At 36.1% G+C, this 23,963-nt stretch overlaps 1 protein-coding gene across 3 annotated transcripts; it reads right to left on the reverse strand.

Moving 5' to 3' along the window:
* Nucleotides 1-306: 306 nt before the first annotated feature.
* Nucleotides 307-19,118, reverse strand: GCG (glucagon). 3 transcript variants are annotated; one of them, XM_032880275.1, is made up of 9 exons: nt 18,817-19,118; nt 18,402-18,638; nt 11,050-11,165; nt 9,803-9,967; nt 6,489-6,589; nt 4,747-4,908; nt 2,937-3,074; nt 1,445-1,588; nt 307-771 (listed from the first exon to the last, which is right to left on the reverse strand). In XM_032880275.1, exons 5-9 carry the CDS (start codon nt 6,578-6,580, stop codon nt 765-767), a joined length of 543 nt encoding a protein of 180 aa, XP_032736166.1. In that variant the 5' UTR covers nt 6,581-6,589; nt 9,803-9,967; nt 11,050-11,165; nt 18,402-18,638; nt 18,817-19,118; the 3' UTR covers nt 307-764. The 3 variants fall into 3 exon arrangements, with proteins under 3 accessions (XP_032736166.1, XP_032736167.1, XP_032736168.1); XM_032880276.1 differs by lacking the exons at nt 18,402-18,638; nt 18,817-19,118 and adding an exon at nt 11,638-11,657; XM_032880277.1 differs by lacking the exon at nt 307-771 and having other exon boundaries at nt 1,441-1,588.
* Between the last annotated feature and the right edge of the window lie 4,845 nt (nt 19,119-23,963).

Raw genomic sequence — 23,963 nt, forward strand, 5'->3', positions numbered from 1 at the left:
ATGTGATTCCTTAGAAGGAGGCAGTTGGTACTTATGTCCAGAAGAGACTTGTCTTGTAGGTTTAATATTGCCCGATGATCTATTTTTTAAAAGGTAAGCCAGAAGTGGACATGTTTATATAGAAATACAATGATTTTTCAGTGTTGGCCTAAAATGGTAAAGCACCTTGCAGCCATTCAAATCATCAAGCCATGTCTGGGCACTAGATTTGGCTCATGGGCTATGAGCTTAGGAAGAAGAGGTGTTTGGGGGGAGTGGGGTCATGAAGAAGAGAGAAAACAGACCATAGTGAAGAAGCTTGAAAATTTTATTTATCTACCTTCGATATAGTGAAAGCAGAGCACTTTTATGACAAATATTTCAAGAGGAATGTCTCTTCCCAGTTTTACCACTGTGACTACTAGTCCTCCCTTATCCTACCATTAAAATGCAGATATATTATGATTAAAATAATTTATATGTACAAATTAGACCACAGAAAAATAATTTCATTGCTAATGTAAGCAGGTTAGGGAACTTCATCCAAAATAAGAAAATGAGAGAATTCTGCATTTTCATATTTTAAAGTTGGTATTTTAGCAATATTTTGACAATGGTTATTCCATGTACAATCTTTGGCTACACAACATTAAAAGAAAATTTATTTATTGGCATGCAAAGCAATATGGTTTCAGAATACATGTCTTAAATTTACAGAACTTGAAATTTCAAATATCCCACGTGGCTGGCTGGTGATATGAAGATGATCTTGAAGAGTATTTTACTTACTTCCTAGGAATTAAAAAAAAAAAATGGCAGTGATTTAGCACAGCTCTAATACCGAGATGATAAAGTTAATTTATCCAAGAAGTAGTTCAGTGATTTGTTTTGATAAAACTTGTTCATCAATCTTTTCATCTTACAAAGCCCTTGGTCTTTTGAACTCTTCAAACATTTGCAATCAGAGATGACTTATCCTAAAATTCTCTTATTAAGAAATATAAAGTTTATGAATAATTATAAAAAGCAATCATAACCTATCAAGATAAGTGGTTAAGTTTTGGTGTTCAGATTTTTACAACAATGTTTACTATATTCAGTATCTAATGTGTGTGTACTGGTTTTTTACTTAGTGCTAACGTGTCTATATATAGATAGTGATTTTTGATGTGACATTAATATGTGAATGACTAAACACATCCGTGTTTTATTCATATCTGTGTTCCTAATGGCTTGTCCCTTGTTGGAACTCGGGAAATGTTTTTGGAATAGACGGGTGAATGGAGAAGACTGTAATGGTCAAAAATGAGTATAATAATATTTTCTTTAATGATTCCTAATTTTGATTCTATACCAAGAGACAAAAATAAAGACTCTCTCCCTGATATAGAGAACAACCTGTAGCCTGTGTGATAATATTTATGGAAGTTTTGGTGGTTTTCAGAAACAGCTAAAATACAGTTACCTCTCAGTGATTTTGGTCTGAAGCAGCCAGTTTATAAAGTCCCGGGTGGCAAGATCATCAAGAACCGTGTTCATCTCATCAGAGAATGAGCCGTCGGCGTGTCTGCGGCGTAATTCTTCAACAATGGCAACTTCTTCTGGGAAACTGAGAAAAAAAGGGTCAAATGAGGACTTGGTTGAATGTTTTAAGTAAGTCCTTACTGATTGCCTATCCTTGGTAACTCGAGTGAGGATCCCAGAGAAACAGTTTCTATTTCCAGGGACCTATTAGGAAAAAGCCTCATAGAACCCTAAATGTGGGAAAGGGAATGATTTAGGTAGGAAAGAGTAGGGCCGGGAGGGGAAACCAAACCTGTGTAACTTCATGCCCTTTTCAATATTCCAGGCTACTTTGAAGATTTTAGTGTACTGGCAACACAGATGTTATTACTGAGACTTAATTTGTCTATAACTCAAAAAAATGTGTTCTGTCTCCTAAAACTAGTGATTATTTTGAACAGCCTTGCAAAGTGCAGTATGAAGGGATTAAAACTTAGTCTATGCAATGTTTTCTTTTTGAATGGTTTAGTAAAGCAGAATTTTTGGCATTACTTTAAAACACTATAAAATATCCTCATCTGTAAGTGACTATTTACCATGAGTTTTATCAGTTTGATCATTCATGTTTTAAAAGTTAGTGACAATACTAGTTTCCTTTTGTCTACGATCTCTTTAAGTCTCAGTGAGCTTGTTTTAAATCTCACTAAAAAAAAAAAAAAAAAAAGAGTTGAACATGAATTTCCTGCCTCTCATATTTCAAATGTCAATCAAAATGATCAGGAGAAAATGAGATGGTTCAGGAATCTGTTTGGTTGTGGTAAGTTCCAAGAAAGTCCCAAAAGGCTTTAGCTTCATTTTCAACTTTGACAATTTAGTGGTTGTCTGTATGACAGCCCTATTAAAAAATGGGCATATCGTTAAATCTATGGGTGTTTCCACCTATCTGTACATTGAGTGGTGTTTCATTACATGTCTTAAGTTTTGTTCCTTTTCATCTTCATCATGTTTTTACCTGAATCCTGACACACACGTATATGGGATCCCACCTGTAAATATTTACAGTCAGACTTTCAGGTTTCAGCACTATGTCTTCTCTTTCTTCATCTCTGGTTTTCCCGAGACAGTTCAAGTTTAAGCTTGTTGTCCTGGTACAGTTACCAAAAACATTCTCTTTGCTATCAAGAGTGTTCTGGGTTGACCAATGAATACCCTCATTATAACTCAACTATACTAGAGGATGATTATTAATTATAAATATTATTAACACTTGCTATAAAAAAATAAAACAGAATAGACTTTTGTAGACTGTGTCCCACCAATTCAAGTTATCTCTTCACTTTGTGAGACTATACTAATTGCTTCTGTAATCCAGATCCATATATAGATAAGTGTAGTTTAAGTTTTCAGCATCATGCAAAAAAAAAAAAATGTTAAATAAGAATGTACAGACTTACTCTCGCCTTCCCCGGCCTTTCACCAGCCAAGCAATGAATTCCTTGGCAGCTTGGCCTTCCAAATAAGAACTTACATCACTGGTAAAGGTCCCTTCAGCATGTCTCTCAAATTCATCATGACGTTTGGCAATGTTATTCCTGAAAGAAATGTGAAAGTTAAGTTGAAGATCTGTCTCTTTAGCAATATGGTTCTCACCTTTAAGCAGTGCAGCACTGGGTTCGGGATCCTATGTAGAAGGGGCTTAGGAAGATTTGGGAGATGAGGGTGGCCAGGGGATCATTCTGAAGCTACATTAATTATCTGGATCCAAGGTTGATGGGAGAGGGCTAGTAACAACCAAGGCAGGCTAAACCTCATCCACTCTACCCAGCACACCCATTTTCACCTCCCCTGTTTGTCTGTGCCATTGATCATTAAGCTGTGTTTACTTCAGTCTCAATATATGTTGGGTTCTGCACTGTGCTGTGCTACTTACAAGCAAGGCAGCTGTTTGTTATTAGTCCATAAAGGGTCAAAGTTAATGAGATGGTGCAAAGGAAAGCAAAGGATTATCTCAAAATATCATCAAAATGACCACATGATAATGGATTAAAGGAAATGTGTGATGGGCCAGTCATGAGGAAAGCTAAGAAGAGGACTCCATTTCACCCTCCAAAGGTGTGCAGAGCCCTTTGTGTAAAAGGGGACAAGCTGCCCTCAGTTTCCCCTACATATATTGTTCCAGAAGGTTGATCTTAAACACACAACAGAAATCGCCTGACAAAAAAATTGTTTTCCGTTAGTTTACCACGTTGTGGCATTCCCTTCCTAGGGAATGTTTTCATTTTCTCAAATTTGTGATTTCCCACATTTTACCAATGGCCTCATCTGTGGCCCTTGGCAGAGACTTCTCCCAGTGTCTGCTCTGGCCGTGACCGCCATCTTCCCTGCAGCTGCAACTTCCACTTTAAGACCTTTAGGTCAACCACTCTGCCACTCCTGTTTCTCCTGCTGGCTCTGTTCACTCTCTTGCTCTCACTTCCTCTCTCCCTTCTCTATTCTATCCAGACAAATCCATGCCCTTTTCCTGATTTTTAGATTCCTTCAGCTACTTTGTATGCATAACTCCCTTCCCCTTGTGGGCCACCCTCCAAAGAAATTGTGAAATTCCACCATCTCTGTGAAACCCTTGCGGATGATTTCCTCCAGTAGCCTAGATGTAGCAAAAAACCCAACACTGTCAAAGAAAATCCAACATTAAAATGTATGCCTTACGATAGGCTTGTGTTCTTATTTGCCTTCTTCTCTCTTTATGCTGTGCAGCTAGGCTGTAATTTTAAATGTGTATCTTGGATTGTATTCTATAAGAAAAAGACTGCATCTGTTTCCATTCCTTACCATGATAACTTGGCTAGAGGATACTTTTAATGTGATCACAGTCATGAGTTTGAACCCTCAAGGGAATGTTGAATTTGCTCTATCCTTTGGTCAGAAATTAGAATCCTAACCTTTAGGTCCATAAAGGTCAACTTTCGATTTTAAAGGGAAATGGGTCAAGACACAGTTGGGAATATCATTTAAAATCTATGTCCCATTGGAGGGTAGGTAAGAGAATTGAAGGGGTGGGGTGGGGAGGGCATTCAGAGGAATAATACAAAGGATAGCATAACCAACCTTGAAAATCATCAAAATTGGAAGAGTTTATGGGCATGCTTTGATGAGCATGATAAAAAAAAAAAGAAGAAGAAAGAAGAAGAAGTCAGGAGAAATTTTAGACATATTTATGTAATACATTTGTGTGCAACTTTTGGACCAGGTTCAGATCCTTACTTGTTTCTCTTGGTGCTCATCAACCATTGCACGAAATCTTGGGCACGCCTGGAGTCCAGATACTTGCTGTAGTCACTGGTGAATGTGCCCTGGGAATGGCGCTTGTCTTCACTCATCTGATCTGGATCATTGAGCGGGTCTGTCTGAGGAGCTGGGAATGATCTGTGAAGAACAGTAATTGGTGCAAATAAATGTCTTCTCAAGAGTAGCATCCCTTGAACAGCATCTTCTTTACAAAATACTGCACTATATGAAGCTGGAAGGCAGGTGTCTTGAGAATTTCAGTGGGTAGTTCAGAGACACCTTTAGCTTGCCATGGGAATTCCACACTTCTATTGGAATTGAATATACTCTGATTCTGAATTCTAGTAGTAGATTTTTCAACTGGCTTCTCTTTTCTGAAATGGGATTAAAGAAATCTTTTTTTTTCCCCACTTAATGCATCTACTCATGTTTACACTAATAATGACAAAAGAGTTCAATGTCTTCAATATTTTAAAAGAGTAAAAAATTATACCTTATTTGTTGGACAAGCAGCAGATTTATGTCCCTAATTGTGTTTTTGGATATATTAATATAAACAAGTAGCTCAGTTACTGGTTATAAGGTAGCTAATGGTGGAAGAAAGACAAACACACACACAAAAAAATAAGACAAGAAAAGTGCACTTGGTAATTTGAATCTGTATGGTGGATAATATGCGTGCCAGTAATCAACAGTTGGTTGGCATGGTAAATTTGGGGAAATACTCAATGTGATTAATACTCAGAAATAGAAATGAGTTACTATCTCTACCTGTCAAATTAGTAAAGATTAAATACTGGGGAGGATAGTGTGAGAGAAGTATTTCTATACTGCTGATGGGAATGTGTATGTGTGTGACTTTTTTGGAAAGCAAGTTGGCAAGATAATATAAAAAATTTAGACTCATTCAAACCCTTTGACATAGTAATTCTACTACTAGAAATCTATCCTCAGAAAATAGTAAGAAAGGTAGGGGGAAAATGTTATTTGCGGCATTCTTTGTGGGAAAATTTGAAGAATTCTTAAGTGTTCAATAAAGGAAGAATAACTAGATAAATATTACACATTTATGAGATGAAATAGTATGCAGTCATTAAAGGGTCATACATTTAATAGATATTTTTAATGACATAAGAAAGAATTGAAAATGTAATGAAAAAGAAAAAATAGAAAAAAAGCATAGTATCTGGGATATACTTAATGTATAGTGCATAATATTTATGTGCACTGTATAGTGCACATAAAATACAGGAAAGTAATACACCAAATTTTAGAATTATGAGTAGTTTTCTCTGAATAGTGAAGTTCGAGTACTTGAAAAAATTTTTCATGTTTTTAAAAATTTTCTATCATGAACACATACGACTTTCACAATTAGCAACCAACCATTATTTTTTAAAAGGAGTAAAAGAGACACAAAGTTGGTATGAATAATTAAAATAATCTACTCTACAGTGTGTAATGAACAGATAGGATCAGCTGAAGATGTCAAAGAGCTATAATTTCCTGTGTAACAGATTTTCAACATTGACCACCCCTTTGGTTGTGAGATAGCACATACTCTGATCTATTCTGCAGAAAAGCCTTTATCACAACGATACTTCGAACATTTGGAAAACGTACAGAATATTTTACTCAGACCTATTCACTAATTATAGCCTTTACGGGCTCTATTCTAACCATAATATTACATTAGTTCAAATCTAAGGATTTAATACCTGGATTTCTCCTCTGTGTCTTGAAGGGAACGTTGCCAGCTGCTTTGTACCAGCATTACAAACAATCCAGCCACAAAGTAAATGCTTTTCATTTTTGCTGCCTGTGGGAACACAGAGTCAGGGGCTTGGACTGGGGGACAGGGGGGAGACCACAAACCGTATTTGAACCCATCAGATTAAATTAATTCGATTTTGACTAAGTAAATATTACAACTAAAAAGAATTAGCTAGTCACCAATTTTACTCTGACCATGTTCCCTGCTTAATTTCAAATAGTAGATTCTATTTTCCCCCAGATTTTGTTTGGTGACAAAAAGGCTACAAAAGATATGTTCCACCCAATTAAAAAAAAAAAAAAAAAAAGATGTGTACCACCAGCTAAGCTTTTTCATTAGTGTAGGACACTTGTGTTAATGATTAGAAGGCTCATTTCCAGACTTGAAATTAAAAATGTCCATGATAAACATTTAAAATATCTACTGTAGATGATATGCTACATATGGTTAGCCTGAATGGCACCTTATCCATAATGCCACCCCCTTCACTATCAGTCTGGCTTTCAATTAATAGTCCTCCACTTCCAAGCATTTACATTATACTGCATTTCAACCATCTTAAAGCAGCCTCAGGCTACAACTTGGCATACCAGCTGTCGGTTCAGATGTATTATTCATTTATATTTTAAATAGTGTAACTTGGTCTAGACTTTGTAATTATAAAGCGACCAACAGATTTGAGGTATTTTAGGGTGCTTTGACCTGTTCTAAATTAAAGGGAAAAATCATTTTAAAGACAAGCAATTTGCAACAAGAACTAATGCTTCTGGCAACTTGAACAATCACAACCAAGAAACTAAGAGATCACTGTCATAAAGAAAATTAATGCTTGCTTCTGAAGCCTTGGAAGTCCCCAGGTTGTTTTATAATTGGACTTAGTCCAGGACGTGTCATTCACTGCTACTGACACCCTAGGCCTGGTTGTACGATACACCTGTTTGCTTGTCTTCATAGCTCAAGCAGATGCCCTGTGAAGCCGCTGGATGCCAAGGACATGATGAGGCAATGTGGATGGGTGGGGATCAATATGAATGCAGGGCAGTCGCGTGTCCCCACAGGGCAAGCTCCTCTATTTAACTGCATGAAAACTTTGAGTCTGATGTTTGTCTTGGAGTTCTCTCTGTTACTTTTGAGACGGACCGTGTCTACCTTAAGAAGTGGGGAATTCAATCCAAGTTTGATTATACTTATCCATAAATAATTTGAATGAGTATTTTTAGCACATGGGATTTGGTCTGAAAGAAAGATTTTACAGATATTATCATTTTAAACTATCAATCTTTTCTTGAACATTCTTGCCATATTTACTATCTGTCTTTGGTGCTAAAACATGGACACCATAGTACCTGCAATGGTATGTTTTTTTCTTTCTTTGAAGTATTGTCTTTGTGGATTAAGTGGTCAGTTAGACAAAGCAACAAAATAGGAATTACATATTCATCAGTATTAAGTTACTAATTTGGCATTTTGCTCCACTTCAGCTTACCTAGTTGGCAAACTTCGGAAACTTTATCACATATGCAGGTTGTGTCTTCTGGTTATAATTCTTAACTGTAAGTTCGGGCTTTGGGGAATTTTTAAAAAATTAAAGCAAGCATTTCTTTTTAGGGTTACCTTACTGTTAAAAAGTCAGTTTAGGGGGCACCTGGGTGGCTCAGTGGGTTAAAGCCTCTGCCTTCAGCTCAGGTCAGGATCTCAGGGTCCTGGGATTGAGCCCTGCATAGGGCTTTCTGCTCAGCAGGGAGCCTGCTTCCCCCTCTCTGCCTGCCTTTCTGCCTATTTGTGATCTCTCTCTGTCAAATAAATGAATACAATCTTTAAAAAAAAAAAAAAGTCAGTTTAGTCCTAAATAATTCCTTCTACACAAAGTTGCAAAAAATTTGACAATATTTTCTAATATGTTCTATGGAGGCAGATTTAGAACAGGTGGGATTCTGCCACCATGGGAACTGACCTAAAGAGAAGCAACAGTACAGAAGTGAATATGTGAAGTCCTCTACAGACAATAAAATGAGTTCCACTGAAAAAGGAACTGCTTTTTAAAAATATCATTTATTTTCATTTAGTGGAAGCCTATGGAATTGTGAAAATTTTAAGAATAAGATTGTTTGACTGCCACAACTGAGAAAGCTAGTATTTATGTCATTTTAGGTCAAACTCCTACTCAATAAGAGAATTTTAATCACCCCCCTTCCGGTAGCCTAAAGAGAGAATCTGCAGTTTTTTAAGACCCACACATTTCCAATCAAATTTAGAGGAAAATACCATAACAATAGCATTCTTTGTGTAGGAAGTCTTTTAGGAAGATAAACCCTAGACCTCGAGAAGGTGACATTATGTTATATTCCCAAATACATTGGTATTGGAGGCCAAATAGATACTTTTCAAACTGTTGGTTCATTTCAAAAACACACCACTTCATCATTTTCTCCATTGAGGATCTTTGTAAAATTGTTCTTCATCCTTAAGAAGCTAAATAGGTACTTTAGAACATCTGTGTTGTTTTTTTTTTCCTGAAGAGATTTACTAAAATTTCATTTCAGAATGTGGACATTTTAGATATATTATTTATTATTATTGGTTTTTAATACATAGTAAGGAATTATTAATCAGTGGTTTTACTCAGTTCCATCCAAAGCCTTCCCAATAATTGACTATATTTTTCTTTGCACCAGATATGCTCTGTCTCATTTACAAAGAGCTGATTTCATGGACTTGATTTTTTTTTTGATAGACTTATCAGAAATTTGAATATTTGAAAGATGATGTTGATTCTGCTCTTTTAGAAAACCATAAGTTTTCATTGGTAAGGAGCAATTGCTGTTATAGCTTCTCTAATGGACACATTTCTGCTGAATTTAAAAGGCGCCTTCTGTTCAAAGTAGTATACACATTTATCAAACTCAAGGAAAATATTTATTTTTCAAAATGTTACCACTTATTTAAAAATGCAGTTCTCATAACAGTTAAATCTTATAACAAGGGCATTGATTCAAAATCTTTGTCTTTCTTTCTATTTTATATTTTTGCATGGAATTGTTATCCCATTCACTGTTCAGCTTCACTAGGTTGAATTAAATATACATAAATGCATTTTATGTCACTTTTTCATCTCCATTCTGTCCCCGTGAACTAATAGCAATAAGGCTTAAGATGAAAGAACAGGACTTCATTCATAATACTTTGCCCCCTTAAAAATACCTAACAGCACCTCAAGCAGGATTTACAAGTCTTGCGGTCCCTCACTGGTCATCTTACCTTCTGACTGGAACAGAGCAGTGGAGAGAGAGCAAGCCCCCTTTTCAGACCTCTGGATGTGCTTTGTCCTGAGCCCTGTACTTGTGCAGCCGAGCCCACTGGGCTTATATACTCTCAGCGTTGTTCAGACTCACAGATATTACGCTGACAATATAAATTTCTCATCTGTAAATAATGAGTTTTTGTTACAAACGATTTCACTCGCCTACTCACTTTGCTCATCTGCATTCTATGCGTATGCTGGGTGGGGCCTCTGGGACCAGGAAACTTTTTATTTACTCTCCTGCTTCTTTTCATTGTTGTTGTTGTTGGGAATGGAAAAGGGCAATTTGGAAATTCACCCTTCACTCTCAGTCAGGCATGAAAATCACTTAAGTACTCTAAAGTGAATTCTGATGCCGAAGACAAAAAAAAAAAGAAGAAAAGAAAAGAAAAAAAAAAACCCCAACCCCATCAAACATGGAAATTACATGGTTTATGGCTGATCTCACTCTGAGCAGGGCCTCATTGGAGGGTCTTACAAGTCCTTTCTTTTGCTGTCTAGTTATGAGACAGTTATCTGAATGCAATAACCAGTTCATTCTATCACCTATCCAAATAATAAATCATTCACTCAACACATACTCAAAAAGAACCTTCTCATCCCCACCCTATGGAATTAATTTGTATTATTTTGGAGGGGAATTTTAAAAAATATCACTTAAGACCTAATGTGTCCTGTTGTAGCAAATTGGATTCAGGCAGAAAGGATAAAGCAAAATGAGGATTAAACATCCGAGATAGGTGATGATAATAAGACAGGAACTCGTACTTCTTTTTTCTTATGATGGATACATAAAGACTGTGTCGGGGCGCCTGGGTGGCTCAGTGGGTTAAAGCCTCTGCCTTCGGCTCAGGTCATGATCCCAGGGTCTTGGGATCGAGCCCCGCATTGGGCTCTCTGCTCAGCAGGGAGCCTGCTTCCCCTCCTCTCTCTCTGCCTGCCTCTGTCTACTTGTGAGCTCTCTCTCTGTCAAATAAATAAATAAAATCTTAAAAAAAAAAAAAAAAAAAAAAGACTAACTGTGTTGATAAGAGACCCCGACACTAATTCATAAAAGAACAAATTTGAGGAAAACTCTTGACATGAGATGCATACTGTCACATTTCCCGAGTTTTGTGATCTGCCACTTAGGACTCTAATGATCCATAAGATTTAGCAGATGTGAGTTTGGCCATTTTAGAGAAAGAGAAAAACGCAAAATGACCTGGACAGGCAGCATGAGAACAGTGTTGGTGTAATTCGATTTTGGTCTGGCTGCTGTCCACAAACTGTGGGACCACGGTCAAGTCACACACTCTCCTTGTGCCTCAGCTTCCTCACCTGCAAAATGAGAGGATTGGTCACAAGATTCTTGTAAGAAAAACTGTGATTCCATATGACAAAATCATTGCCATATCTCCTAGCTAGATTCCAGTATTTGGATAACATCAACTGCATGACAAAGCAGATGACTCGTACAGAAGTAAATCGTGGAAGCAACTGGAGAAACATCTAATTTTTCCCCTGTGGATTGGACCCACTGTTGGATGTACAGCCAGTTAAAGGCCATAGAGATAAGTTCTATGTGAAATTGGGAGACCTCAGGAAGAGAAGAAGAGAGTTAGTGCTGGTGGTTACTGATGGTGATTCAAAGTGTGGTCCCAAAACCCACATCACCTGGGAGCTTGCTAGGAATGCAGACACTCAGGCCCAAACCGAGACTTACCCAATAAGAATCTGCATTTTACCAAGATTCCCAGGCAATTCATATGCATATTAAAGTCTGAGAAGTATGGCTGCATAAAATACCTACCTTGTTTTCTTTATCTTCTCAACGCTTGCTGGTATTTTCACGGGAGGATTGCTTCTTAGCACTGCCAGCAGGGGGGGCGAAAGAGCAAGAAAGGTGGCCCTCCTCTGGACAGTATGGATTAACACTTAAAAACAGAGAAATGGCTTTAAAGTGTGGATAAGCTTACTATGGAGTTGTTCTTCCCTCTTCCCTCCTGAGTATACTGGCTATATTTGTAGTAATTGTTTGACATTCAGTTCTATTTTTTCCTCTTTGCCTATTTGAATAGATGTCTCTTCAGTCCTCTGTGTCTATCTTCTTTTCATATGTTCTCTGTTTCTGGAGCAGTCCTAATGGGGGAGGAGGCAGTGAGTGGGGGCGGGGGCAGAGGTGTCTGGAGATGTTGTTTATAAAGCCCTTAACACAGCACCTGGCTTTGTTCCCTCCCAATATCTTACTACAAAACTTGTTTCCCTCCACTGCACTTGCTTTCTACTATTTCAGAAGGGACTATCCCAAGTTCTTTGAGGAAATATCCTCTGGCTTCATCTCCAGCCCCCCTACGCTGGTTCTTGGCTGTCCCCAATACCATTAATAACAAACATTCTGAAAATGCAGAGGCATTCCAAGCCTCATTGTACAGAGCACTGTTCTCCTACTTAGCAGGGGCAGAGCAGTCTCCTTGATGGACATCATATTATCAGAAATCAAGACAAACATCAATACAATTGAGGGCTTGCAGATCTTCTTCCAATGACTGCCCCACACCAGCTTCCACTTGGCCTTCCATTCCCATCACAACAGTTATTTGGTCATTCAGATGTGAGACAGAGAAAGTGGGGTCCTTATAGTTAAATGACTAGTGTTAAATAGTTTGTCTGGAAGCAGGGAAATTATGGCATATGCCATCTAGAGTTCTCCCATCAGACTATAGGAGGTACCTGATGGCTGCCAGGGGGCACTGCCACATCATAGCTATGATATACTTTCCTGAAACATCAGTTTGACTTGATAGAAGTAATATAAAACATAATTATTATATGGAGTAGTACAAAAATACGCATCAAGTTTTAAGGTAAAATAAGGTATTTATTCAAAGATTACTTGCCTTCTTTATGATGCTTAGGACCTGGGATAACTTTTATGGCTTAAAACCTATGCTGTTGCAAGAGATCACATGTTTAGAAGGGCCCTGTGCTTGGCCTAATACTCTGCTCCGATCATCTTAAAATTCTTAATAACTTTTGAACAAGGGATCTGCATTTTTGTTTTGCACTTTGCCCCACAAATTATGTAGTGGGTTCTTCTTAGGACCTCCCCTGATGAAATCATGGATTACAGGAGTTTTGTATGTTTATTTTGCTAAGCTGTTCAGAATAGTTGGGTTGAAATATTTGAGAATGGCAAAGATCACTACTCTCTGGTAGCAAGACTATGGACAAGGAGTTTTCTCTTGCATGACCAATGGGAGCACAACATGTTACAGCATGTTTGAGGGCACAATTTGACAATATTACAAAATTACAAATATCTATAACCCCTGGCCTCATAAGGCTAAAGCATCACTCTGAAAGTTTATCCCAATTTTATTACTACATATATATGTAATGATATAGGTACAAGGCTCTTCATTGCAGCATTGTGTATAATAATAACAAGTTGGAACCATCAATAGAGCAGGGTTCAGAAAAAACAATGAGGAAGCTCTTTATTCACCAATATAGAAAGACTCTAAGATATGTTGTTAGGTGAAAATAGGGAGGGGCATTTCGGATATACATAGTAGGCCACTTTTGAGTTAGGAGAGGGAATGGGACAAATATATGTTTATTTAATCACTGCATTTAAAATAATTGGAAGAATGCACAAGAAACTAATGGAAGCACTTAGCTGCAATATGGACCAGTGAGGTAGACAGAAACAGATGCCAAGAATACTTCTCAATATATACTTGTTAAACTTTGGGGATTTTTTGTCCACTTGGTTTAATTATCAATTCAAAATAACAAAGAAATACAATATAAAAAGAAGTGAGAGCACAACCACTTTGGGAAGAGGTTAAGTATCTCTTCCTAAACAATTACCCTTTGACCTAGTAATTTCACTTAAGAGAAATGAAAATATTTATCTACAAAAAGACTCACAAAAACATTCACAGGAGCTTTCTAGCTAAAATTGGAAACAACCATCAGAAAGTAAAATATTAAACAAACTGTGGTATGGAATTGATACAATGGAATACTACTGAACAACAATAACAAAAAAGAATGAAAAACTGGTACTGACACCAATGTAGATGAATTTCACAGATATGCTGAGTGAGGACTCACAAAAACATTGCATACTGGACGAATCTTTTTTTAGAAGTTCAAGAACAGGCAAAACTAAGATTAAAAAATCAGATTTATATAAATTTGATTTATATAAATTTTAACTAAAAGAAAAAAAATTGTATAACTTAAAAAGAGAGGGTTCCTGGGTGGTACAGTTGGTTAAATGTGTGACTCTTGCTTTCAGCTCAGGTCATGATCGCAGGGTCCTGGCATAGAGCCCTGCATCAGGCTCCATGTTCAGTGTGGAGTGTGCCTGAGATTCTCTCTCTCCCTCCCTGCCCCTCCTGCTAAAATAAAATTAAATAAATAAGTAAATAAGTAAATAATATCTTTTAAAAACACAAAAATAAAAAGAGCTGTTGGTGGAAGTATAAATCATATTAGCATGACGAAATACTGACAATTGTTGAGTTGGCTGATAAGTAAACAGGATTTATTATGTGATTCTGCTTATACCACGTAAGTATGAATCTTCCAAAAAAAATAAGTCAAATGAAAACTATAATAAAATAAGTGTGGGGTAGGGCATTAGCACCAATTAATCAGTTCCTTTGAAAGCCAGAGTTTGACCTTTCACCTTGTAGGACAACATCATATGAAATAATATCCACATTACAGTGGTTCCAGAAGAAGAAGAAGAGAGAAAGGGATAGAAAAATTATTTGAAGAAATAATAGCTGAAAACTTCCCTAAACTGGGGAAGGAAAAGGACATCCAGCTCCAGAAAGAACAGAGAGTTATAAACAAGATGGACCCAAAGAGATCCACACAAAGACAAGTTATAATCAAACTGTCAAACATTAAAGAGGAGGAGAGAATATTAAAAGCAGTAAGAAAAAAACAACTTGCTATATAAAAGGGAACCCCTGTAAGATTATCAGCTAATATTTCAACAAAAATTTTGTAGGCCAGAGGGAGTAGCATGAATATTCAAGTAGCTAAAAAGAAATGTTCCATGTGCACTAGAAAAGAATGTATATTCTGCTGTTTTTGGATGGAATGTTCTGTATATATGTATTAAGTCCATCTGGTCTAATATGTCTTTTAAGGCCAATGTTTCCTTATTGCTTTTCTGTCTGGATGATCTATCCATTGATATAAGTGGGGAATTAAAGTCTCCTGTTATTATTGCATTGCTGTCCATTTCACCTTTTAGGTCTGTTAATATTTGCTTTATAGATTTAGGTGCTCCTATATTGGGTGAATAAATATTTACAGATATTATATCCTCTGGTTGGATTGACCCCTTTATCATTACACAATAATACCCTTCTTTGTCTTTAATCATGGTCTTTATTTTAAAATCTATTTTGTCTAATACAAATATAGCTACACCAGCTTTCTTTTTGCTTCCTTTTGCATGGGATATCTTTTCTTATCCCTTCACTTTCAGTCTGTGTGTGTTGTTAGATCTGAAGTGAGTCTTTTGTAGGTAACACATAGATGCATCTTGGTTGGTTCTTTTGTCCACTCAGCCACTCTATACTTCTTAATTGGAACATTTAATCCATTTACAATTACTGACAGGAATGTATTTATTGCTATTTTGTTGGTGATTTTCTGGCTGTTTTTGTAGTTTCTCTCTGTTCCTTTTCTCTTGTCTTGTTTTCTTCCCTTGCTATTTGGTGATTTTCTTTAGTGTTATGTCTGGATTCCTTTCTCATTGTCATTTGTGTATCTACTATAGATTTTTGCTTTGTATGTATGTATAGATTTTTATTTTGTTTCTTAACTATTATACTTACAATTTTAGTATTTTCTGTCTTTCAACCTTCATATTAGATTTACAAGTGATTAATCCACTAACTTTATTAGGTATTTGCATTTGACAGTGTTATCTTTACCTTTATATGTAGTTACCAGTTTGTGGTTTTTCCTTTTGGCTTAAAGTAGTCCTTTTACCATTTCTTGTAAGGTTACTTTAGTGATAATAAACTCTTATTTTTTTTTTTTTGAAGGATAGCTAGTGTATTAGGTCAGAAAAGAAGTCTCAATAAACTTAAAAATATTGAAATTATATCAAACATCTTTTCAGACCACAATGGTATAAAACTAAAAATCAATTATAGGAAGAAAACTGGAAAAAATCACAAATATGTGAAGATTAAACAACGTGGTACTGAACAACTAATGGTTCAACAAAGAAATCAAAGGAGAAATTTAAAAACACCTGGAGACAAAATAAAAATGGAAATACAACAGTCCAAAATCTGTGGTATACAGCAAAAACAGTTTTGAGAGGGAAGTTTAAATATAACTTACTTTTCAACAAACAAGAAAAATATCAAATAAATAATCTAGCTCTACACCTCAAGGAACTAGGGAAAAAAGAATAAAAGAAGCATAAAGTTTAAGCAGAAGGAAGGAAATAATAAAGATTAGAGAAGAAATAAATGAAATAGAGACTAAAGACAATAGAAAAGATCAATAAAACTAAGAGTTGTTCTTTGAAAAGATAAACGGAATTGACAAACCTTTAACTGGACTCACCAAGGTGGGAAAAAGAGGGCACAAAAAAATAAAATCAGACATGAAAGAGAAGATGTAAGATTTTAAAACAAAAATGAAGACACAAATAAATGGAAAGATATTCTATGCTCATAGACTGGTAGAATTAACATTATTAAAAGGTTCATAGTCTCGAAAGCAATCTATAGGTTCAATGAAATCCCTATCAAAATTCCAGTACCATTCCAATGTATTTTCACAGACCTAGAACAAATAATTTTAAAATTTGTATGGAATCATGAATAATTCTGAATAGCCAAAGAAATCTTGAGAAAGAAAAAAGCTGGTGATATCATGCTCCCTAATTTCAAACTATACTACAAGATTATAGTAACCAAACAGTATGGTATTGGCATAAAAACAGACCCATAGATCAATGAAACAGAATAGAGTCCAGAAATAAAATCTCACATATATGGTCAATTAATCTTTGACAGAGGAGGCAAAAATATACAAATGATGAAAAGACAGTCTCTTCAAGAAACGGTGTTGAAAAACTGAACAGCCACATGCAAAGAATAAAATTGGACCACTATCTAACACCATACAGAAAAATTAACCCAAAATGAATTAAAGACTTGAATATAAGACCCAAAACCATGAAAATCTTAGAAGACAACACACAAGTGGTAAGCCCTAATATCCTGATGAATATTTTTGCATCTGACTCCAGAGGCAAGGGCAACAAAAGCAAAAACAAACAAATAGGAATGCATGGGACTACATCAAACTAAAAAACTTCTGCACGTTGAAGGAAACCATGGACAAAACACAAGACAACTACTAAATGGGAGATATATATCTGATAGGGAGTTAATATTTAACATATACATATATCGGATAGGGAGTTAATATTTAACATATACAAACAACTCACACAACTCAACAATGAAAGAACAACTTGATTTTAAAAATGGGCAGAGGATCTGAATAGACATTTTTCCAAAGAAGACATACAGACAGATGTTCAATAGGTATGTGAAAACATGCTAAACATCACTAATCAACAGGGAAATGCAAGTCAAAACTACAATAAGGTATCACCTCACATCTATCAGACTGGCTATTATCAAAAAGACAAGAAACAACAAGTACTGGAGAGGTTGTGGAGAAAATGGAACTCTTTACACTGTTGCTGGGAATATAAATTAGTGCAGCCACTACGGAAAACAGTATGGAGATTCCTCAAGAAATTAAAAATAGAACCACCATATGATACAGTTATTCCACTTCTGAGTATTTATTCAAAGAGTATGAAAACACTAATTTGAAAACATTTTGAAAATATGCACCCCTATGCTGATTATTAGTTACAATGGCCTAGATATAGAAACAAGTGTCCATCGATAAATGAATGGATTCCACACACAATGGAATATGTGCACATGCACACACACACGCACAACGAAATACTACTCAACTATAAAAAAAGAACAAAATCTTGCCATATGTGACAACGTGGATGGACTTCCAAGGTACTATGCTAAGTGAACTAAGTTAGGTAGAGAGGGCAAATACCATATGATTTCACTTAAATGTGAAATCTGAAAAACAAAACAAATGAACAAAGAAAATAAAAATAAACTCATAGATAGAGACTATATTGGTGATTTTCAGAGGGGAAGGGGATTGGAGGCAGGCAGGGGAGTGAAGGGGAGCAGTTTAATGGTCATGGATGGTGGTAACTAGACTTGTGATCACTGTGTAGTATATATAAACACTGAATTACACTGTGGTACCTTTGAAACTTATATAACGTTATTTACCAATTTAACCTTAAGAAAAAAGAAGAGTTTGACCCCTTAGTTACAAAGCATGAGCTAGATAAAATCAATGTAGTCTGGAGACACATGGTAGCAACAAAACCTGGAGGTGAAAGGAGGCACAGGACAGGAGCTGAATAACAGAAAAAGAACTACAGGGAAGGTAGTGTAAGGGACCCACCATTCACAGGTAAGGGAATGATGATTACAGCTCCTTCCTCCTCTATCTTCTCCCAGGCCTGTCCTGAGGGTAGGTATGCCTCTGCTCTGTTATAGAAACTCAGGGGTGATGGGTAAAATTGCCTTGAGTTTGAGGTTCCTTTTTGCTTCTCAGAGGTAATCCTCTCCATACGCCATGTTCTTTCTAGGTTAGAACACTCCTTTCCACAACAATGGTCTTCTGAAAAGAGGTGTGAGCCTTCACAAATAAATAAATAGATAAATACATACATATATACATAAATAAGGTATAGTACATGAGAGAAAAGTTCACATTAATTTTTTTTAGCTTTGAAGGAAAAAACATACTCATTTGACCGTAGCCTTTGAAAATGTAAAAACTGAGTACACAGAATGCGATAATCAAACGTCTTTACCTGCTTATGAGGGACTTGATGGGCTCGGGGATCCAGGGGCTGTAAAGGAAGATCTTCCAGGGGATATTCTGAGTTTGCCAGAGGATGTGAGAAGTATCCTTACTGAGGAACATTGAAGAAACAGTTCGTGACCCATCCATCTGGAAGGATTCAGAGGAAGCCTGCTGGGTCAGGGAATATTCAGTGTTAAGATCATCAGACAGTCTTCCTGCCCTGAGGCTTGGAGACCCTATAGAGAGACCCGCTCACAAGTCTGAGCAGGGGACTGTGTCGCATCATGGCTTTGCATACATTGATTTTATCTTTTGCTAGATCCCTGGTATAATGAGATGTTTAAAATTGTTCTAAGTTTCATTTGTTATTTTTATTCATAAAGGGAACAAGAGAGAGAAAGAAAACAAAATCACATTTGTACAAAATAATCTTATCTCATAATTTATAAGCAGAATATATATTTATATGTATAAATACATATATATCATTGAATACATGTGTTATGCTTCTATTTTTCGCATATTGTAGCTATAAAAAACAAACCATATGTCATTACATTTATCCAACCTCTTGCTCATCTGGAAAGACTTTTTTCTTCAAGCTTCTAAGAGTCTTTAATGTGAACCAATTAAAACATTGCAATTTTTCAAAGGCTTCTGTAAAAGGAAGTAACTTCAGCCATTAGAAAATGAAAATTTGAAATCTGTATCCTAAAAAAATGCAGAGAATGCAAAATGGAGTTATAAACACTTTTTCTATTCATTATGCTTTATAAGCAGACTTGCCCCCTGCCTGAAACTTGCTCAGTGCTGGCAATTCACGTTTTATCTGATGTATTGTAAAGATATGCCCTGTTTTTTGGTGATATTAAAATAATAAAATCAGAGTGGGAGGTAATTTAAAAAGCCCTCTGGGCTATTATCCTATTTTAAAATGAAGTTTTATTCACTTTATTACAATTCGTTGTTTAGCTGTTTTATTCTTAAAACACAAAGAATTAATATCTGTAATTTTATTTTGTAAGAAATTACCAAAAATAATTTGTTTCTGCACTTAGAAACAGTTCTATGGCCCAGAAGTCTCCAGTACTGTGTTCTAATCCTGACTCTTTCTTGCTGAAAAGTAAATCATCTCTTTGTTGGCACATTTTCAGAGGAAAATGATTTTTTTACCTTTACTTTAATAAAATTTTTTTCTCTCATAGAGCCCACCAGAGTATTATTAGTCGGGCCTTTCTAATGCTGTCGAAAAATGGATTCACCCCATCTCATAGATCTGGTCCACGATCACTAGCATCCTTCTCCACAAGCACTGATCCACTAAACTCTACAAGTCAAAGACCCTGGCTCTTGTACCTTTTTTGGGCATTCTTTCCTCTCAACATAGACATAAGGCACTGCAAAAAAGGGGATTCAATGAACATCTTAAAATTTGATTTGATTTCTTAAGCACCAATTTGAATCTAATGTTTTTTTCTGGGCATTCATCCTACATAAATGTATCATTTAGGACAGTCAATGTTTATGAGAAGAATCATGTATAAAACAATTTCAGGGATACATTTGACTGAACACTTCAAAGTGTCACAGCCATTCCCTCCAGTGGTTATCATGTAGTACCACCGACCTTATCAGGTGATTATTTTTTTTTTCCCTCATTTTTCACCTGGAATTCGTATAGTCTCAATTGTAGGCAATCAATTTAGAAAATAAGAATAATTTTGAATGAGATGGAATATATTTCAATTGTTAAAAGCCAGATTATTTCAGACTTCAGAAATGTGGAGCAAATCCCTTAATATAACAGAAAGAGCTACCAGGTACTGGATGCCTACTGTGGGCAAAGCCCTCTGAATATATTATTGCCTGACTTTTACAAGACACAGTGGGTTGAATTTGTTTGACTCTTTTACAAATAATGAGATGGGGGCTTCGGATAAGCAATCAAGTTGCTTAAAGCCACATCTGGATTTGAATCCAGACCACACTGCCTTTCTAGAGCAAGACTGGAAAGAAGTGGTGGGATTCCAGGAAAAATCTTATAACCTCTGCAGAATCTGCCTTGACTGCTGTCTGAAACCATTCACAGCTACCAGATGACTAAGATAGCAAGACGTCTAAAGACTAAACAATTAGCAATTCCAGGTATTTTATAGTTTAGCTTTTGAAGTGTATGATTCAGTATTTTTTAGTGCATTCACAATGTTGTATAACTATCATCACTGTCTGCTTCCGGACCTTTTCTCATCATCTCCAAAAGAAGCCCCGTGCCCATTAGCAGTTGCTCCCTGTTGTTCCTTTCCCAGATCTTAATGAACACTAATCTATTTTCTATTTATATGTTTGCATTTTCTGTATATTTCACATAAATGGAATCACTTAGTATGTGGCCTTTTGCATCTGACTTCTTTTACTTAGCATAGTATTTTCAAGATTCTTCAATCTTGGGGCACCTGGATGGCTCAGGTGGTTAAGTGTCTGTCTGCCTTTGGCTCAGGTCAGGATCTAAGGGTCCTGGGATGGAGCCCTGAGTCAGGCTCCCTGTTCAGTGGGGAGCCTGCTTCTCCCTCTCTGTCTAACTCTGTGCTTGCTCACTCTCTCTCTCAAATAAATGAATGAATGAGTGAATGAATGAATAAATAAATTTGTTAATTACTTAATTTAGAAAGGATTCATCAATGTTGTAGCATGTGTCAGTATTTCACTCCTTTGTAAGACTGACTAATATTCCATTAAATATATATACTGCATTTTGTTTAGCTATTTGTCAATCAATGGATATTGAGCTGTTTCCACTTTCACCTATTACGAATAATGCTATTGTAAACATTCAAGTACACAATTTTTGTCTGGTGTGTGTTTTTAATTCTCTTAGGTGAAGCAGAATTCTAGAAGAATTCTAAAGAAGAATTCTAGAAGTAACGTTTCTGGGTTATATGATAACTCTATGTTTAATATATTGAGGGCCTTCCAAACTGCTTTCCAAGAAAACTGGACATCCCAGTTTTTTAAGAGTCAGATCCATAGTTTAGGATATGTCACACAATAAGATTTCACCCTTTCAAAGTGCTGCAGATTTCACTTTCTGATGAAAAATCTGGGAGTATGAAAAGAGCATAAGATTCAGAGCAGGGCATAGTAGTGGGACAGGCCTTGGCAAGAAGAGCCCATTCTTACTGTTTTCCTGAAAATTATTGAGGAGGCAGGAAGGGAGGGACCAAGAAGGTGGCAGCCTGAGGTTAGGTATTGGAAAACATTGCTTTGAAAGAGCCACTGTGCCTAGAGCAGTTGAGACAGAGATGGAAGAACAGAATTTAAAAGTCAGACAAGGGAATTTCTGGTATTTGAGCGGTCTAAATGTTTTGATTGCTCATGAGGTATAAGGTATGGATCTGTAATGACTGAGGTGGGTAGTGACTCTTACAGGTTTCCTCTCTTCTGTGCCCAGAGGTGTGGTGGTGTGAATGATAACTGGTTAAAATAGATTTAGCAAATTTTAATTTTTCTTTAATTGAGAATGAAAATATTCCTCCCATTAGCAATGAGGATGGATCAAAATAAATATTTATAAAACACCCAACAACCTAATTTCCTGGAATATACTCATCTATTGAAAGCTTAAGTTTACTGATTCTAGAAATGATACCAAAATTATTATAGATTACTTATACAAAAATCATTACAAATGAGGCTTTTCCAAATAGATTTTTTTTAAAAATTGAGAGGAAATTCACAAAACAAAATCAAATCTTTTATAGTGACTAATTTAATGGCATTTAGTACATTTACAATGTTGCTCAACCAATCACCACTATCTAGCACCAAAACTTTTCTATCACTTCAAAATAAAACTCTCTATTATTGAGCAGTTTCTCCTCATTTCCTCCTTCCTTTATCCTCTGGCAACGACCAGTCTGCTTTCTATTGCTGCAGATTTATCTGTTCTGGATATTTCAAATGTCTATTCGAGTCCTTTGCCCATTTTTAAATTGTAATTGAATTTTAAGAGTTCTTTATATATTCTAGATACTGGACCCTACAAATTGTTATACATGTATATATTGTATTTATACTCAGAGCATATATGTATATATTGTACTTATATATACATATATATACATACATAAACATGTATAGAATACACATAAAACATATATAAAATGCATATATAAAGTATATATATAATTCTTTTTAAAAAAAGAGTAAAATTTTGAAGAAATATTTAAGCATTTTAATAAATTACACATCTTAACAATTGCATTCATGTTTTCCATGACTTATTTTCTGGGAAATATGGCCCACAGATGATGTGAATACTGAGTAGTTATTTATAAGTTTTCCACAAATTTTTAACACTTCGATAATGATCAATTCCTCATATTCATGAAGAGGAAGTACCACGCAAAAGAGTGTAAGTCTACATCAAAGAACTGATAGGAGGTTTTCCTATAGCGGGTTTCACTGGGCATGGCTTTTTCGCCAAAGATTATGTAAACAATATTTTATGGCTCCTGATACTGTATCTTGAAAAAGTAAATAATAAAAGTACTCCAGATATGCTGACAGTGCGTTGGCAACCCGGAGGCACACAGGATTTTTTTTTTTTTTAAGTATATATTGATAACTACCAACTAAAAACAGGGGGGAGATACAAAATACTTATTTTACACGGACTCTTTTAAATTTTACTTTTTGCTTTTCTAAAAACCTAATCTGGAGGAATAAAGCCTTAGGTTTACACTTTCATTGTTCTTTATTTCTGGAGCCTCTGCTTTGGCAGCCTCAGTACTGTTGGCAAGACACAACCAATGCCAACTTGGAGACCATTCTTGTGTGATATTTTAGAAGCTTCCCCACCATCCTGCCCCCTTCTGTAGCTCCATGGCCATGGTGTGGGAGTTGGTAGGAGAACAGGTGTGGGAAGACACAGAGCAGGGGTAGCATTAGAGAAAAGTCATCTAGAAGAAATACTGATGAGTGGAGACGAGGTGATGGGAAGATTGGAAAGCTAACATCATTCTGAGTCCAGACACGAATTAGATTTACATATTGGATGGCTTGCCTGTACATACACAAAATTTTACTAGGGCCAGAAACAAGATGCAAACCCTGCAGAAGTTACTAAGTTATAGAGGGAGGCACAGAACTCCATTT

Source organism: Lontra canadensis, unplaced genomic scaffold, assembly GCF_010015895.1.
Source record: "Lontra canadensis isolate GAN:19392208 unplaced genomic scaffold, GSC_riverotter_1.0 scaffold69, whole genome shotgun sequence".
NCBI lineage: Eukaryota > Metazoa > Chordata > Mammalia > Carnivora > Mustelidae > Lontra > Lontra canadensis.